Source organism: Leptonychotes weddellii, chromosome 4, assembly GCF_054177405.1.
Source record: "Leptonychotes weddellii isolate Sample4059 chromosome 4, ASM5417740v2, whole genome shotgun sequence".
In the NCBI taxonomy this organism is placed as follows: Eukaryota; Metazoa; Chordata; class Mammalia; order Carnivora; family Phocidae; genus Leptonychotes; species Leptonychotes weddellii.
In genome coordinates, this window is record NC_138372.1 from 5584814 (window position 1) to 5605069 (window position 20256).

Here is a 20256-nt window from a genome sequence, read left to right on the forward strand (position 1 = left end):
CCCTCCCCTTCCCCTCCTAACTCACTGGCCTGAGGCAAGAAGTTTAGGAGAACTTTTCAAAGGAATGAAACATAAACCCAGAAAGGGCCAGAAAGTATACTGGTACTGGCCAGTAGACTGAAGCTGCTGAGGTGAGGGGATGCGAAGGAAGCTGAGGAAAAGGACATCCAAAAATTCAATACCACCTACATGCTATATAGGGGGACAGGTTCATTTACTATAAAAAGCTCAGATCTCTTTCTCAATAAAAATTTTTTTTCAGGGCGCCTGGGTGGCTCAGTCGGTTAAGCGTCTGCCTTCAGCTCAAGTCATGATCCCAGGATCCTGGAATGGAGCCCTGCATCGTCAGGCTCCCTGCTCAGTGAGGAGCTTGCTTCTCCCTCTCCCTCTGCGGCTCCCCCGCTTCTGCGCTTCGCTCAAAAAATAAAATCTTTAAAAAATTTTTGTTCAATTTTGGTTCTCTCAAATTTTTCACTGAAATATTCTGACCATAGAAATGTATATTGTTTCACATTAATACCACTTACATATTCATTATAATTGTCATGTCAGTTTCATTAGAGGCAAGAAATTTATCTTTCATTTTTAGTAACTGCATATTTTCAAAATGAATTTTATAATCAATATTCTAAGCAGAGTCAAAAATCCCCAGTGTTCAGATTTCCATATGTCAGCACAATCAACCAGATGGTTAATGGTCTACTTGGTAGAATCAAGACATCTTAGGAAGTAGTGTATGTTTTGCTTTTGGACTTAACATTTTATGGGGTTAAAAAACAAACTTTGATATTTTTCAACCAAATTTATAATTCTTTTTGCAATTCCCAAGAAGCAACAAAAAACCTGACAGTTTACACAAGCAACCAACAGGATAGCTTGTGCCACCCCCATTTTATTGAGGTAGAAACAGAGTCCAGGAAGTACCAGCCTTAGCCCTGGACACAAAGATGAAGTGACAGCCCACAGTCAGAACCCAGGCTGCCTGGTCCATGAGGGGAGTCAAGTCTTAACAAAAAGATCAAGAAGTCAGATTAAAGGCTATGAGATACTGGATAAATAAAAAATCAACTAAGGATAGTAGGCAGATGAATGCAGCCATGTCTCTATGAATAGAGATTATAATCATCTCTTTTTATAAGCCAACCTCCTTTAGTTCAGCCAAGAATACTGGTGCTCTGTGCGTATGTCTCTAAGGTCTAACTGGCTTTATGTATCAGGATTTTTGAGCTGAAATTTATTGACTTTATTTTATAACCAGATTTTGGATTAGAACCTTCAGACAAAATGAGAATATAATGACATTATATTGCAGGGTAGGCTGCTGACTGCAGAATTAAATTTGGGGTGAATCTTAAGTACACACTCCCTGAGTGCAGAAATGTCAAAACAAACTCCAGAAGCAAAGCCTGATTACCTAAGGGTTCAAAATTCAGGCCTCTCTCATTAGTCAGACCCTTGTCGTTTGCATCCTATTTGAAGCTGGAAACATCTGCCACCAAATTTTTTACTCAAGTAAGTTTTGTTCCTTAAATGTCATGGCTAGCAAGAATACAGTATCACCATCCCTTACCAAAGATCCTAAGGGTCAGAAGATTTTTAGAATTCAGAATTTTTTAGGTTTAGAAAAGTACCAGAGCCATATACCATATACTATGTGACACCCCAGAAGTGTCTGACCAATGGCCCCCTACTCCTATCACACTGATACTTTTGCAGTAAAAATTGTGCAAACTCACTCAACCCAAAGTGAACTAACTCAAGAATATAAATAGCCTCATCTCAGTTCAGGCCAAGTATGACCATCCAATGAGCTTCAGCACCAAACTTAGCATAAATTTTTTTTTTATTTTTCAGAGCTTTCAGATTTCAGAACTGAGTTTAGGATTTCAGAATTAAATACAGAATTTCAGAATAATAAAAATTCCATGTCAATTACCAAGAAATCTACCCTCCCTGAACTTTAAAAGCAAAGTACCAAAGAATATAGAAAAGTCTTGTTTCCTGTCATACACATGGTTCAATAAAGTAATCCCATCAAAAAGAAGAAGTCTGGAAAGGTCAGGTCTCTGACAAGATGAAATGTTCAGAAATATAATAACCAGGTTAGGAGGAAAAAATTCTTTTTTAGGGGAAAATTTTTAAAGTAGCCAAACACTGGGGCTTTAAAAAAAGTATGCAAAAATGTGAAAAACCATTCCAAACTTTCAGTGCAGGTGAATATGCTAAATAAATTATGGAAAATTACATAAATCAGCTTTTAACTACTATCAGAAAATGTGCTATGAGAAAGAAGCAATCCCATCTCAAGCTTCAGTCTCAACTGCTCACTTGGACTAACATTCCTGAGTTATTTCCGGGGAGGGCAACGGTCATCAAAGTCACCGTTCTGTCACTTGCAGTGGTCTTGGCCCTATATGCTCTGTCTCACAGGTGCAGAACAGTTTGACGTTTCCTCTCCAAACAACTCAGGGCACCGAGAGTTAGCACAGAGCAGCATGCAGCCAGGACTTCCGAATGGGGGAGAATACACCAGAAGCCCGCTTTTCACACAACCCCATCCCTCACAGGTTTGAAACAATGACACAAACAGAGGTAAATTCTGCAAGGGTATGAAGTCCAAGCATTCTAAAGATTAGGTTGTGTGCAAGCCAGGTGGGGAAAGTAGAGTCTTTCTACACTCCTATTGAATTACACACACTCTTGTGACAATCTGAGCGACTATGGGAACTTCAGAGTTATAAAGTGGTATTCAGGGTGAAACTGGTGAGCCAGGGCAAAGTTTTACATTCACTTTGTGAGAGGTGTGAGATCTGCCACAAGCTTCACTTGTAAGTAGACATTCTTTTTTTCATTTCAATTCACCCAACACCCCTCAAAAACCTACAACATATCAAAGCACAAGCTGGACAAGGAGAACACAAGCACAGAAATGAACAAATGGCCACCAGGAAGTCAAAGCTGAAAAAGCAGTGACTCAGGATGCAGAATCTATAGACGCACCGCCATGGGCATGTCTCGGTGTTGTTTTCAGAAGAGAGACAGATACCCTGCTACTGCATATCTAAGCCACACTTTAAAACCTAACTAATGGGAAAAATCACTCTGAATGACTGACAGCAACACCCACTGAAAAATGAGACCAGAACTTGTGCGAGTCTCTATTTACACAGTTAAGTTATATAATACACCATTTTTAATAAGCATTCAGCAAAAACAGACACATAACCAAAACAAGTAAAAAATTTATTTGGTTGCTTCTTATGAACCCAAGAGCTAAACATTTAAAACACAAAAGCTATTTAGTCAATTCACTGACACAATCTAACTTGTGCAACGTGACAACCACTGATCAAACAGTTAAATCAACGTGGCATCACTGAAATTCTGGACTCCTTTGTATCTAGGACAGAAATCCAAGATATGACCAGGCAGTCAATAAATCCGTATGTAAAATAAACATTTTGAAATACAGGATGCTCTGAAATACTATCACTGATCAGCTTCTTTGTCACTGGAACAGGGCATACTTTTGAAAAAGAAAATAAAAGCTCAAATTTACTGTTTTCTAAAGGAAATAAAGTAAAAAAAAAAAAAAAAAAAAAAAGGTGACCACTGGATATTATATAAGACTGATGAATCACTGACCTCTACCTCTGAAACCAGTAACACATATGTTAATTGAATTTAATTTTTTTAAAACAGGTGATCATTCATTACACTATTAGCCCTATAGTTGTTGTCTACAACATACACAGAGAGAGACACTAATATGTATGTGCCAACAGAGCTTTAGGCAGCCTCTTAGGATTGTGACAAAGAATATATTGCCTTTTATTAACCCTAGATTGATTATCTGAACAGTAATCTTCTAATTTTTATATATAATTTCTCAGCATCCTCTAGGAAAAGGTTTTCTCTAAAATAATACCCACCTTGCACCTGAAGAACTGAATGCAGTTCTTCCACTACCTTCCTTTGGCCAAGCAGCTTCTCTATCTTTCTAAGTCCTTATGTCTGTAGATTATGTCTCGGATGTCCTGAGCACAGACTACGTGATCACCAGCTAACATTCTTTTTCTTTTTAAATCCTTAATCCATTGTAGTTGCATGATTGATACAGAATAAAAATGAATGCACATACTCTTAAAGAAGTTCTTCCATGTGCTAAGTTAAACTACAATCTATTACAGACATAAAGATTTTTTTCTGTTAAATTATTTTGATCCTATTGTTTGTCACTTAAAAAGTAATAATTCTACCTGTTACATAGATCTTACTCAGATGGTTGAGAACTGAATGTATCCATCTCATACCGGTCATCTTTTTTTTTTTTTTTTAAGATTTTATTTATTTATTTGAGAGAGAGAGAATGAGAGACAGAGAGTACAAGAGGGAGGAGGGTCAGAGGGAGAAGCAGACTCCCTGCTGAGCAGGGAGCCCGATGCGGGACTCGATCCCGGGACTCCAGGATCATGACCTGAGCCGAAGGCAGTCGCTTAACCAACTGAGCCACCCAGGCGCCCCACATACCAGTCATCTTACTAAAGGTATTTCTGAGTGTTTCTGAGGTTTTACTAAATAAATAAAACAAATGACTAACCAACAAACTTTCCATAATGTCCTAGGTGTTTTCAGGGGTGCCTGGGTGGCTCAGTCAGTTAAGTGTCTGCCTTCGGCTTAGGTCATGATCCCAGGGTCCTGGGACTGAGCCCTGCATTGGGCTCTCTGCTCAGCGGGGAGTCTGCTTCTCCCTCTCTCTCTGCCCTTCCCCCTGGCTCATGCGCACACACACACATGCGCTCTCATTCTCTCAAATAAATAAAATCTTTAACAAAAAATGTCCTAATTTTCGGGGCATCTGGGTGGCTCAGATGGTTAAGCGTCTGTCTTTGGCTCAGGTCATGATCCAGGGTCCTGTGATCAAGCCCCGCATCGGGCTCCCTGCTTGGCAGGGAGCCTGCTTCTCCCTCTCCCTGTAACATTCCCCCTGCTTGTGCTCTCTCACTCTGTCAAATAAATAAATTAAAATCTTTTTTTAAAAAATGTCCTAATTTTCAATATGGTATCATGGAAGGCTTGACACAATGTACAGTAGGGTAATAAACTGCCAATTCATAGTTAAATTCAAAACACAGATCAACTAAATGTACATCTTTGCCTTGCCCTCTCAAAACCCAAATTTTCTCACTTTTCCTTTTCGTAATAAAATCAAGAGCAAACAATAAGCTGTTTTAGACACCAAAGACATTAATTAGAACACCTTCCAAAGAGGTTTACTTTGGGTTTTTGAGTTGGTTTTTTAAAATCTTACTAGCATATACCCAAATATGTAAACACACATACACGCACACATGCACGTGAGAAAAGCAAAAGTTCTCACTGAGTGGGCCCAAGTAACTCACTTACCTTGTCTCAGGGTTGTAGCCTAATATGTAGAAAAATGAATCCACTCGAGCTTTAAACTCTCTAGCAGCAAATATGTCAGAAAAATGGGAGATGTTACACTTCCCTCTGAAAATAAACAAGCATAAAAAATACATTAGTATTACCGTCAACTGCTTTGCAAACCGAAACACTACTGGAGGGACAGAGGCAGGGGAAGATAAAACTAAATCCACGTTACTCTAAAAACATGCAGAATATGGTTACAGACTCCAAAATTACCAATTCAGAAAACTAGGAGTTCCCAAAAGAACTAAGAAAACGTCCAAATGTTGTATTTTTTTGTTTCAGGACTGCGTCAACCTACAACTTCACAACTTAACTGCATTTACCTCAGCATTTTAGTCATGGATTAGAATTAATTAAACCACAGAGGTAAATTGAGGGCAGGGCTGTGATGAAAGGATATTAAACTACAACCGACAGGAAAAATTTAAACCACAGTTAAATTACTTTACCAAAAAAATCCGCCTAAAGCCTTTCTAAATCATCAAAGCAAAATGGGCCTTTTCTTCCTCTTACTTTACTATAGGCAGAATGTAAAACTGTCAAATGTTTTTCTTCTCTTTTAATGTGCAAGGAATAAAATGACTTGGAACTTAAAACTGACAGACTTTAACTTTTTAAATACATAGACGGGCTCTATTACATAAACACACACTTCCCGAATTTTCAGGTCATGTTAAATGACAGTAAGTTGGAAAATACCTTCTCAAAGAAATATTGCAATAAAAAGAGCAGTAATATTTCCAGGTTCATCTATCAACACAACTTAAACCGCAGTATAGCTGAAAACTCTCTAATACGACCAAACTCCTTAAAACACAAAGACACACACACACAACACACACAGGTGTTGGGAGAATTTCCAGGGTTCCCAAGGAGGCAGGGAGGCTTTAAGCAATTCCCTTGGTGGTCACAGAAGGTTAACTTTAACATCAAGTGGAAGCTAAGGGCTGTGAGTATAGCAGATGGAACTGGAGAATCAATAGCACATCAGCAGCTCACATGGGATGCTTCCAGGGGAATGAATTCCTACCACTTCAACAGACATTCCATTCCCATGAGGACTCCATGAGTTGGCACATTAACAACATACACACCAGCTAATGACCAAGGTGTCAGAGAAAGAAACTAGCTGAGGGATAGCAACATGGGGATGATATTCATTTGCTTCCTATAAAGAAATTAAAAAGCACCCTCCTTTTCCACAGAGTTTAAGCCTCAGTAATGGGCAGAGGCTAACTAAGATGGGGCTCAACCTCCATTTTAAAAATGAAACAAAGATGCTTTTGATTTATTGAAGTTCCTTTGGGAAATACTGATAACATAATGCAGGGCTGTTGAGCACTTGAAATGTGTCTGCTCCAACGGAAGAGAACTGGATTTTAAATTTTATTTAATCTTAATTAACGTAAATTTAAATAGCCACGTGTTGCTGGTGGCTACCATACTGAACAGCACAGATTTAAGTAACATTTCCAACACCACAGAAAGTTCCACTGGAAGCACTGATTTCTAAGTAACAAGATACAATTAAAGGGAAATATGGACTAGGAATCAACTTTGCAGGCCCAGGACGTATCTCTAGTATGTAGCTGGAACTAAAATGAGCTTCTGGAGAAGAAAAAGCAGGTAAGATACTTTTACAGATGAACAAACAATGCACTCACTCTGAACCTAACTACCCATCAGTCTGATGTGACTTAGTCCCTGAAACCCATAGAAAAATCGGTAAGTTCCTTCATCAGCTAAACAGGGATAAGAACACCTATCATACCCACCTCATATTAAGGAGATCAAATAAGAAGTCTATGAAACTTTATACGCCAAAGTGCTACACAAAACAAGTTATTTCCATCAGTGTCTGTAACTGGAGGAAAGTGATTCCTCTCTTATTAGTCTTCAGCATTACATTCAAGTGTACCCTATCAATGTATTAGCTAAAGGTACAGAAACCCTACCAACCCACAATTCTAAACACAGGCACTGGAAGACAGGTATGTTTTGTTCAGGAAACGGTTTCTCAGTCCCAGCACTACTGACACTTTGGACTGAATAGTTCACTTTTGTTAGGGGCTGTCCTACACTCAGCAGTATCCCTAGTACCCCCTTCCAAAGAGGTTTACTTTGGGTTTTGGAGTTGGTTTTTTAAACCCTAGTACCCCCACACTGCAACCACACGCGTCATTGTTACGATCAAAAATATCTAAGACATTGCCAAATGTTCCGTGGGGAGAGCAACACAACTGGTTTACGGAAAGCCAGAAGCAGCAGGAACAGAAGCATATCAGCTGATAAACGACCATGAAGCTGTAATGAATGATCTCATCTACCACTATGTCCTCTATTTGCTTTCTATTTGGTTATGCGAAAGGTACTGATTTTTGTATGTTAATTTTATATCCTGCTACATGACTAAATTCTTTATTATTTGATAGTTTAATCATTGGTTTTCTGAGGTTTTCCAGGTATATTAACTGTTGTTTGCAAATAAACATAGTTTTACATCTTGTTTACTCTTTATTTTTTTTAAAGATTTATTTACTTGAAAGAGAAACAGAGACAAGAGACAGAGAGAGCACGAACAGGGGGAGAGGCAGAGAGAGAGGGAGAAGCAGACTCCTCGCTGACTGGGAGCCCCACGTGGGGTTCGATCCCAGGACCCGGAGATCACGACCTGAGCCGAAGGCAGATGCTTAACCATCTGAGCCACCCAGGCACCCCTTTTTTTTACTCCTTCTTAACCCTGAATTGCACTGACCCTCCCACACAATGCGGAAAGCAATGGAAATAATGGGCACCCTTGCCTTGTTCCTGATCTCGGTGGAAATGTCTCTCAGGTATTACTATTAAATATGATGCTAGCTTTAGAAATAATCACTGCTTTAGAGATATGGGGTTTTGTTTCCCCTTAGATGTAACAATATGGTATACAATATTGGTAGAGTCTCTAATAGTGAACCTACCTTGCATTACTGGAATAAATCCCAACTGGTCATAATGTCACTTTTAATGATATTAAAATTTTTAAAGGATTCGATTAATTAGATTTAATGTTTTTCCCTTCATTAATTTCTATTTTTATTTCTATCTTCCTTCTCTGTGCTTTTTTGCTGTATAATAGCTCTCATTCATAATAGCCTAGAAACAATCCAAATGTCCATCAATAAGGAAATGGGTAAAATATCATTATATATTTGTAAAATGAAATACTTCACAATACAAAGGAAAGAAGTACTGATACATAGCACATCATGGAGAAAAAGTCTTAAATATTAAATGTTGAGTAAAAGTAGCCAGGCACACAAAAGGCACATACTGTATGATTCCATTTCTAGTGACTGAATTTCTAGAACAGGCAAAAGTAATTTGTGGTGAGAGAAATCAGAATAATGGTTGCTTCTGGGTGGGAAGTTTTAAGAGGAGAGTAGCTTAAGAGAACTTTCTGGGATGATGGGAATATGACACGCCGTGTTCAGGGTCAAACAAATTTATCAAAGTTCGTGAAAATATAAACTTAAAATGTGTGTTTTACTGTATAAGTATTTTTAAAGTATTAGGGGAAAATAAAACAGCAAGAGTCACTAGCAGGTAACTATGGCTGTTCAAAGTTCTGTTCTTGGGGCACCCGGGTGGCTCAGTCGGTTAAGCATCAGACTCTTGGTTTCAGCTCGGGTCCTTAGATGGAGCCCTGCGTCAGGCTCCATGCTCAGCATGCAGTCTGCTTACCCCTCCCCCTCTACCTCCACTCGCATGCTCTTTCTCTCTCAAATAAATAAATAAATAAATAAATAAATAAATAAATAAAATCTCTTTTAAAAAATAAAAAATAAAGTTGCTGTTCTTGGCAATTAATGAGCCATCCTGTATGTAGCCCTGAGTACTAAGTGGAGCTGAAGATAGAGCAGGCAAGCCCACTATGGTTGGCATCCATTTTGAAATATCTTTCATATCACCTCTTGCTGAAGAGTAGAGCTTATATTTTAAAGACTAGAGATTACATTTAGAAAGCATGTGTGTATCATTTTAAGCATTCAATATTTTTTTTCTCCAAAGCACTCTTTTCATCTACTCTCTCAAAAGCAGTACATTATTTGACATTGCTTGTGGAACGAAGGAGGAGAGACTGTTAAGAGAAAATTGCCATCACTCTTACCGTGCTGAAATATCTGATTTCAGAGCCTCCAAGGTCCTATACGCCCCATTTCTAATGGGATGCTTCACTGTTAACAGAAATACGACTATTGAAGGGGCCTTTCATTCATCAGAAACAACAGCTTCCTGCTGGACTCATTTTGGTATACCTTGGTACTCCCTGGTGTGGTGCCCCACAGCTCCACCCTGAGCGCTGCACCATTTGACAAGTGCCCCAACTGGTGGGAGGAGGCGATCTGAAGGGGATGAAGGAGCAGGAGAAGAACCACCTTACACAGGAGAGAATATAAATGGAAATACGGCCCAGAAATTCATTCCATCGAAACTATCCGTAACTGGGAAAGTCTCTGTAGATTCCCAGGCATGTGCGAACCTCAGAGAAACTTGGAACGAGGCGCACAGGCAATGCATAGAATGCTTAGAGCAGCAGGCCTGCCCACAGCTTTGGTCATCACCCTTGCCTGAGCACAAAAAAGATCTTGAGACAGAGTCAGCATCTTGTCAACTGTGAGCCATTTGACTAATGACAGGCACAGACGTTTTTTTAAAGTTTCTTTTCTGTTTTTCATTCTTCTGTTTCTCTTGCCTTCCCAGGGGTTATCTTTCTCCGATTCATCTTGACTCGTGTGCGGTGTTTTGAGAATACGGCTCCACATAGTTTCCTAAATAGCTGCTGTATGTGTGACAACTGACGTCGCTTCCACTTCAACGCCTCTGCCTCCCCACTGTCAAATGGAACTGTTTTAAGCATCTCTTCTACATATGCTGAGCTGGACATCACTGCATCCTTTTGATTTATTTGTTGTTCTTTTTATCATTTAAGCTGGGAACTCAATCGTTTGTTTTTTCATTTATATTGATGTGTTTAGTGTAACTAGCCTTCTTTTGATCAGTGTTTTAAATACATGCCACAGATTCTAGTACACTGTATTTTTACTGTTGTTTTTAAAAATTTATTTAATTTCAGTTATTTCCCCTTCTACTCAGGTGTTGTTTAGTAGGAACCTTTATTTTTTTAAGTTTTTTATTTTAATTCCAGTGTGGTTAACATGCAGTGTTATATTAATTTCAGGTGCCCAATATAGCGGGCCAACAGTTCTATACGTTACTCGGCGCTCATCATGGTAAGTGTCCCCCTCCCCTCCGGTGACCATCAGTGTGTTCTCTATAGTTAAGAAATAGGAAGTTTCAAATTTCCAGGTGATAGGGTCTTTCAGTTCTTTGTTTTTGTTTGTAAACTACAGTTTTATTGCCTTTTAATCAGATAAATGTTTTCTTTGTGTTCTAACATATGATGAAGTTGAGAATGTGCCAAGGTACATAAAAAGAATGTGTATTCTTTATTAGTGGGGTACAGAGTTCAATGTATGTCTATAAGATTAAATGCATAGAAATAAATGTGTAACAAGAATGGTAACGTCTCTATGAAGAAAAGTCTTAAATACTCCTGAGCGACACAAAAATAAACATGAAAAAATGGAAAAACATCCCTTGTTCTGGGATAGGAAAAGTCAACATGGCATTTCTCCATAGTTTGAGCTATAAACTCAATGCCATCAACCAGCTATTTAATGGAATGAAACACTTTACTATGAAGATTCACAGGAAAAACAAATAACTGAGAAAGGGGAAACTATCAGTATTACGGTAAAAAATACTACGATGCCTCTACAATTAAAAGAGCATGGCGGTGGCACATAAATAAACAGATGACAGAATAACAAGTCTGGATTACACATGGAAAGTAATCTATGACAAAGGTGGCATCTTGAACCACTGAGGTAAAGATAGGCTTTTTGGTCTGAAGTGAACACAAGATAGGCTTTTTAATAAATGGTGCTGGGACGACTGGGTAGAACTCCTCTGTAAATCAGGTGCAGGGAGAGGCTTTCTAAGTAGTACTCAAAGGCATGAGGGAATAAATGAAAAGACTGCCAAACTTGACTAGGTAAAAGTAAGTCTTGCAGAATTTTTTTTAAAAACCATAAAACTGTCAAGTGGGAGCAAACATTTGCAACATATACAAGAGAAAATGTAAAGAACTTTTACAGACAGACAAATAAAATCCCAAAGGAAATGACATGAACAGATAACTCACCAAAAAAGACAAAAATATCCTTCAAACATAATGGAAAAACGCTCAAACTCACTCACTGTTAGCAAAATAAAGTAGAATACTGAGATACTATTTCTCACCTATCAGACTGGCACTATGATAAAAAATAAAACCACACGTTCTATTGGGGAAACAGAGGGAATGCAAATGGGCATATGCTTTCTGGAGGAAAACCACATATGCATACGCCTTTCAACCCAGCAATCTCTCTCTGATGAATCTACCCTAAAGATTCACATCCAACAATAAGGAACTACATATGCACTAGGATATTCACTGCAGCATCATTTATAACTGAAACATCCTGGAAACAACCTAAATGACCATTCACAAGAGAGCAGCTAAATAAACTAGGGTCCAGCCACACAGTGGAGTTCTATGCAGCTGTAAAAGAGAATGAGGAAGATTTCTATGCACTGATACGGAACAATTTCCAAAACATACCATTAAGTAAAAAAACCAAACACAGAAGCGTATCTATAGGATGCTACCCTTATATAAGAAAGAAGAGGTTATAAGAACACAGACATGTATTTGCTCATTTGAAATGAAAACATGCAGGAGGGATAAACTAAGAAGCAAAGCAATCAGTTACCGATAGCAGATGGGTAGAAAAGAGGTGGTGGATGGGACCATGGTAAGAGAGTTGACAGCTACGTGTCTGTCCACGGCCCTGACCCTCAGAAGCACAGCCATAGCCCACACACCCTCATATACCCAAAACTTAACAACAGTGCACATCCGCCAGGAGGAGCTAGAAGTGGAAGGCAAAGTCCAACAGATGAACCTAACTCTATTACAAATAGATAACACAGCCACACATAAGGCGGTGTGAAAGAACAGAACTGACCTAAGCTACGTTGGAAAATGCTATCTTGCCGATATATTTCAAGACTAAAGACAAAAATTTAGTCAGTAAATCTGTTTCTCACAGGGACATGGGTTACAAATTCTGAAACTATGTATTCTTGAAGAAAATAAAAATATTATATTTTAATAACAGAACGGAATTTTTCACTGTTGAAGAAAAAAGTTGCAAAAAAGGGCATGATAAAATGAATCTTGTGGTGTTGGACTAGAAGCTTGCCTTCCCTCTCTGCTCTTAGCCACGCGAAGATACAAGAAGTTGGCAGTCTGCAAACTAGAAGAGGGATCTCACCAGAACTCAAACACGCTGTACTCTGATCTCAGACTTCCAGCTTCCAGAACTGTGAGAAATAAATTTCTGTTATTTACAAGCCACCCAGTCTATGGTATTTTGTCACAGCAGCTTGAATGGAGTAAGACATTAGTGAAATTCAAAAGGGTCTTCAGTTCAATGGTATCGTACTAATGCCAATTTCCTGGTTCTGATGACCATACTATAGTTATGTCAGATGTTAACGCTGAGGAAGACTGGGGGAAACGCAGGGCTTACAACTTTTCTGTGTGTCTACAAGTAGCTCCAGATAAAAGAATTTTTACAGGACTGACAAGTACTCAAGAGCAGAGAAAGTATATTGTTCAGGTGGGTGCTCCCAGAACCTCAGAGCCCTTCCCCAACTAGCAGCTCAATGACCTGTTAAATGATGGATGAACCAATAAATAAAATGACTGTCAAGTTACGGTCTCTAATGAAGTACTGAGCACATACAGACAAAACAATAAAAATGCTGAAGGTTGAAGTTATTTCACACATAAAAACAACAGTTAATTAAAGCCAGGAAATGATCTTGGAACTGCAAAACTAAAAGCTCTGAGGCATCATGAAGCCCCTCAGGGAACTCTTAGGAGCTCAAGGACCTGTGTCAATGTTTAGAATGGCTGGGGAACCATACAAAGATGTAATCAGTCTGTACCAATCACTGTATGATCCTAAATGCCCATAACAAACTAAAGAGATCAATTAATTCAGAATGAAAAGGGGGGAGATTAGAAGCTCTGCAGAGCCAGTTCAGGGTTTCTTGGCCCGGGGGGCTGCCAGAAAAATTCACTCTAAAACATATTCCTATAAGACAAATTCCTAGCTAAGATGATAGCTTGTCACCTGACCTGCCTGAGGATATTTTTTTTCTAAGTGATTCCTTGAAGCAGCAGATAATCAGAAAGTGGAGAAACAGCCCTGAAGTCGTTGAGACATTTCTGATACTTGGGAATTCGATGTTACAGGTGCACAGTAAAGCTGAAAATGCTGCCACGTCACATGTTCACGGTCCAATCACAAAGCAATCTCTCTAGATCCTTTCATTGATCATCAATAACACATGATCCTTAGGGTGAAAAAAGTAACACAGCAAACAAATTGCAAGCAATAATTTTTGTTTAGCGTAATAAAATTTATCTGCTCATTCTCAGAACAGGTTTATCTGCTCATTCTTAGAGCATCTAGAGATGGCTCCTCGAGCTAAACTCTTCCTCCCATACCTGAAGTAATCGAAGCATCCAATCAACTCAGCCAAGAGGCAAGAGAAAAATAAAATAAATGGATGCTGAATAACTGTGTCATCAATAACTCGGTACAGAACTACATTTAATTTCACTTTTTCTTTTCTTCCTTTTATGCTCTAAGTCCCAATTCAGATTCAATGACTGTAAGCACTACTTATGCTATATTGGGAAGGAGGCATTCTGAGAGACTTTTTCACACCCCTTATCTTACTGAATGTAGAATCAGAAGATGTGTGGTTCAGGGTTCTCTCACTTAATCATGTGGCCTTGAGTAAGTTTGTCAAAAGGACGGCTCAAAGTTAACAAACTTGACCTTGATCACAAAACTATGTGGCAGAGCCAAGATTCAAACTGAAGTCTTCTCATTTCGGGGTGCCTGGGTGGCTCAGTCAGTTAAGTATTTGACTCTTGGTTTCAGCTCAGGTCATGATCTCAGGGTCATGAGATCGAGCCCCACATTGGGCTCCACACTGGGCAGGGAGTCTACTAGAGATCCTCTCCCCCTCCCTTTCTCTGCCCCTCCTCCTGCTTATGTGCTCATATTCTCTCTCTCTCTCTCAAATAAAAAAATCTTAAACAAAACAAACAAAAAAACTGAAGTCTTCTCATTTCAATCTGGTGTTTTTACTATTTTATCAGCATGGGCCAAAAACACATACTAGAGAGTAAGGAGAACTCAAAAATACTTCTCTCAAGATACTAACTTTACTATATGCTACTGATAAATGTAATGAAGAAAAGAAAACAGGGCGCCTGGGTGGCTCAGTTGGTTAAGCCTTCGTCTGCCTTCGGCTCAGGTCATGATCCCAGGGTCCTTGGATGGAGCCCCGCGTTGGGCTCCCTACTCAACAGGGAGTCAGCTTCTTGCCCTCCCTCTGCTGCTCCCCCTGCTTGTGCACTCTCTAATAAACACATAAAATCTTTTAAGAGAGAGAGAGAGAGAAAGAAAGAAAAGAAAAGAAAAAGAAAGAAAGAAACAAACAAACAAATAAACAAACAGAGGCAGAACCTTAGCCTGAAAGGCAGGGATGAGGGACAGCCAAGTCAAGAATTTAAAAAGAGCAGTAAGCCGTAATGCTGGATCTCAACACAGGTTTCTGTAACTGATGGTCCCACAGTACCCTCTGAAAGTGAATTTAGTTTGGGTAGGTAAATACTATAACTCAACACAGAATAGGCTGCAGAGGAATTCTGTCTTCTGTCTGATTCACAATGGCTAAAGGACAAAGCGCTGTCCTCCCTTATAACACACCACCTTGAAAGAGAAAGCTCTACATCAGTTTCCTCCTGAGGGAATGAAATGGCAGGAGCCCCTCAAATTTACTGAGTCCCATGAATCCACACAACTGAGCACTTTGATCTTTGACAAGATCTTAGTGCCAAGCACTAACACGATCACTCTTTCTTTTTCATATTTCTCCTCCAAGTTTTTTTCACTATATTCATTTGATCCTTTTTCATGTGCCTATGGACTATTTTATTTGTCTCTTTCAAAACTGATTTTACTTTTGGCAGAACTGCTTTATAGCTACAGAGGAAGAAAAAATTCTTTCTGTGGGTAAATGAAGGAAAAATTGGAAGAAAAAGTTAAAGGTTGGGGAGCCTGGGTGGCTCAGTCAGTTGGGTGTCCAACTCTTGGTTTCAGCTTAGGTCGTGGACTCAGGGTCATGGGGTCAAGCCCCACATCAAGCTTTCCCTCCCCCTCTACTCCTCCCCCCCCCCCACTGGCACTCTCTATCAAATAAATAAATAAAATCTTTAAAAAAAAAAAAGTTAAAGGTTAATTACTCTACCACCCCCTGCCATATTTTAAAATTAAAGTAATCTAGGGGTACCTGGGTGGCTCAGTTGGTTATGCATCTGAACTCATCTCAGGTCATTATCTCAGGGGCCTGGGATGCAGCCCGCCCCACTGTCATATCAGGCTCCATGCTCAGTGGGAAGTCTGCTTGTCCCTCTGCCCCTCCCTCCAGCTCCTACTCTCTCTCTAACAAATAAAATCTTAAAAACTAAATAAATTAATCAAACTAAATTAAATCAAAGTAAAATAGTTTTGGTAAAGAGAAAAGGAACAAATAGAGTTTCGGGGGTGGGGGGTGCCATTCAATGCTGCTTTTATGGGAGATGATCTTACAGCAAGCACTCTAAAACGGAGAACCAGGCAAGATTACTGTCATGGTAAGAACCATACATATGAGCTCAGATGCAGACAAAGGTCAATACATGTACAAGTATTTACTGAGCACCTACTAGGCCAGGCCAGTTCAATAATTATGTGACCACTATCATCTGTTATCTTTGAAAAAAAATCCAATTGTCAGGGCACACAAAGAGCTAACAAATCAAATTTAAGATGACAGCTATAATGAAACCACCTCATGGCCACTTCAAAGAAAATACCACAGGAAGAAAAAAACTAATCAGTAAGGATTCTAGTCATATCCACAGTGAAAAGAAGACAAAGAATCACCAGCAGCACTCCAGCCCGTCTGTGACCAGGGAAGGGGCAGTGACCACACAGTTACACATCTCCAGGAAGTGTCTGATTATAAACCTAGTTAAAGTACATTCACTGGGTCCAGCTGGAATTATGTGGGACAACTGGTTCCTCTAAAAAGGGTAAAATAGGGGCTCCTGGATGGCTCAGTTGGTTAAGTGTCTAACTTCAGCTCAGGTCATGATCTCAGGGTCCTGGGATAGAGCCCCACATAGGGCTGCTCCCTGCTCAGCAGGGATTCTATTTGTCCCTCTCCCTTTGCCCCTCCCCCTGCTCATGCTCTCCATGTCTCTCAAATAGGTAAATAAAATCTTTTAAAAATTTTTTAATAGAGGGGCGCCTGGGTGGCTCAGTCGTCAAGCGTCTGCCTTCAGCTCAGGTCATGATCCCAGGGTCCTGGGATCGAGCCCTGCATCGGGGTCCCTGCTCCGCAGGAAGTCTGCTTCTCCCTCACCCATTCCCCCTGCTTGTGTTCCCTCTCTCACTGTGTCTCTGTCAAATAAATAAATAAAATCTTCTAAAAAAACTAAAAAAAAATTTTCTAATAGAAAGGGTAAAACAGTATAAAATGACTCCACAAACCTGAAGAGCCACTAATAATTAAATATATTCATTTTAAGCAAATATATCAAAACATATTAAATAATCAGAGTTATGTCTCACATATTTGTTTTAACTTCAACTCTACATTGCTTAAAATCATGTACCTCAACCAGTGACACAAGATAGAAACAGGAGGGAAAGAGCATACAGCAAGTTAACAAAGAATGCCAGGATCAAGTCACTTGTCTTCACTAACAATTTAATGGTCCCATCCATCCATCCATCTTTACTTCCTTCCTTCCTTCCATTAACTTGCTTCGTTCAGCATTAGAGTTTAAGTTTGGAAAGTCACTGCCACAAAGACATAAAAAGCTTGTGGGAATTTTGGAAGACGTTTATAAAACACCACAGGAATTCTCTAAATTTATCTAAAGTCCTGTAAGAAGCCAAATCTAACCACACACACTCCTTCCCGTACAGCAGGGATTGGCAAACTACGGCCCCTGAGCCAAATCTGGCCCACTGGCCGTTTTTATACAGCCCAGAACCAACAACAGTTCTTACATTTTTAAATGGCTAAAGAAAGAAATCAAAAAAAGGGTAATATCTCCTGACATGTGGAAATTAAATGAAATTCAAATTTTAGTGTCGATTAATAAAGTTTTATTGGTGTACGCCACCTCATTTATTTACATGTTGCCTATGACTTTTGTGCTACAATGGCTGCGCAGAGTAGCTACATGAGGGGGACCATATGAAAGATGATCTGGCCCAAAACATCTACCCAAACCTGCCCTAAAAGTTGCTACTAATTTGCCTTGAAATAACTGGCTTTAGCTATGTACATTTGCAGAAGAGACTCCAGATGGTTTTACTGAATACCATCTGAGCAACAGAATAGAGAAACTGTTTTATCTCATTATAGCTAAGCTAAAAGCAAGCAAATCCCTATGACTTTTTTTTCCAACTATATTCTTTAACAAAGAAAGTAGTCTTTCACCACTTTATTCTTTCTAGTTGGGAAAGAGTTATAAGAATATTACTTGTCTTACTTCCTCTACTACTTAAGAAGCCCAAAATCTTCCACTTACATACAAAGTACACCAGGATATATATCTCAGTGTTCTTTTCCTGAAAGGGACAGAAAATACCATAAAGTGCAAAGCAGTGGCTCATGGTCACTTTTTCACATAATTACCTAAGACTACCTCAATATTACCTCCTTACTTAGAGTAAAATCTTCAATATATTCTCCCTAACTCAAAGCTTTTTGGTAGGAAATTTTTCATACCTACAAAAAATTGAAAGAATAGGTCAATAAGACTTCCTACAAACCTTGCCTAGACTCTCAAGTACATGCTGCCATATTTGTTTCACCCATTTCTCTCTTTTCTAGTAGAAGTAACTGATTCTCTAGAAAATAATCTGTAGACTATCATAACACTTCAACCTAAATACTTTAGCAACCAGTACCAGGATACTAGTTTTCAATACCAGCATATTAATAAGAAAACAGAGGTACAAAACTACAGAGAAGGTATAAAAAAATTTTTTTGAGTTGTTCCCCCCCCCGAACCCCACCCCCCCAGATTAATGAAAATACAGGTAACCTCTGAAATCCCAATAATCCACAAAGTTAACCCTGGGGTGTTAGCTTACTGAGTAGCATAAGAGTAGTCTGACTAATATCATGATTATCAAAAGAGATCAGGACAGCTTAGACTCTCTACCTCCTACGCTCAATGACTGCTCCTTTGCAGGAAAGACCATATCTCTGGCACTTACCTAAGGGCAGCAGCATGGTATGTGTCAACGTAATCAGAAATGAAGAGCTCTCGGTTCTTGATAACTGGGTCTGTAATGACAAGTTCTCTTCCAGAGTCTGTCAAAATAATTAAGAAGATATTACAATTGAGCCTCCCAAAACAATTAAAAAAATTTTTGCAAAATCTTTCTTTCAGGTTCACCTGCCACTAAAGAAAAGTACAATAAATAACCAGGTCTGGTCAGGAGGAATAATAACAGGAACAAAGTATCCTGTTGGGTATGTTTTACACCTTTTACTAAATCCTCTCATTTTGCTGAAATGCATTAAGCAATTAATGAAAAAAGAAGGGAAAAAAAAGAGGAAACAACTATCACATTTTAACAAACTTATAAACTACTGAAATATTTAGTGATCCTGTCCGTTTTAATTTCTTATTGCTATATATTCCAGAATAGAGTGAAATCACACTGTTTCTGTTGAAAAAAAAAAAAACCAAGTTACTAATTTTAATTAGGAACCATAATTTAACTGTTTTAACAGAAATTTTTATAGTTTCAAAAAAGGAAAAAACTAGTGAGTTATAAATTCACTATAAATTCTTGGGGTGCCTGAGTGGTTCAGTCGGTTAAACATCTGCCTTCAGCTCAGGTCATGGTCCTGGCTACCTGCCTGCTCAGCAGGAGGCCTGCTTTTCTATCTCCCTCTGCCACTCCCCCTGCTTGAGCTCTCTCACTCTCTCAAATAAGTAAATTAATAAATCTTTTTAAAAAAAAAATCATTCTTCAAAACTGTGTTTGATTACTGCTTTGTTGACTCAAAACCTATCACCAAAAGCAGTGTGGACCAGTGGGAAGAGTACAGACATCAGGGCCGAACAAACTGGATCCCAGCCTGGCTGGACCACTTAGAAGACATGTCACCTGGCAACTCCTTGAGCATCTCTGTATCGGTTTCCTCACCTGAAAGTGGGCAATGACAAACTCTAACTTGTATGATTAATGGGTAACAAATGTGAATCAGCTAGCGTGAGGCCCAGCACCACTCAAAAAATCAATAAAAATGCACAATTATACATCAGAACAAATGCAATACACATTTTATGTGCATATCTCATGAGTCAATAAAATTACTGAGTAGAAACTACAATGCCAGGGCAAGAAAAAAAAGATGCTCTGAACTACCTTCCTGATTATTCTGAAAGTCAAGATGCAAACTGGGGGCGCCTGGGTGGCTCAGATGGTTAAGCATCTGCCTTCGGCTTGGGTCATGATCCCGGGGTCCTGGGATCGAGCCCCACATCAGGCT

The 20256-nt window shown here is 39.2% G+C and overlaps 1 protein-coding gene across 8 annotated transcripts in view; it reads right to left on the bottom strand.

The window, feature by feature from the left end:
* RERE (arginine-glutamic acid dipeptide repeats) overlaps positions 1-20256 on the bottom strand; it is a 414521-nt gene that overhangs the window by 152493 nt on the left and 241772 nt on the right. For all 8 annotated transcript variants that reach the window (XM_081817442.1, XM_081817436.1, XM_081817441.1 and 5 more), the window contains 2 exons: positions 18969-19065; positions 5407-5511 (listed from right to left, as the gene is read on the bottom strand). In XM_081817442.1, the coding sequence (XP_081673568.1) occupies positions 5407-5511; positions 18969-19065 (202 nt within the window). The remainder of the gene's footprint in view (positions 1-5406; positions 5512-18968; positions 19066-20256) is intronic.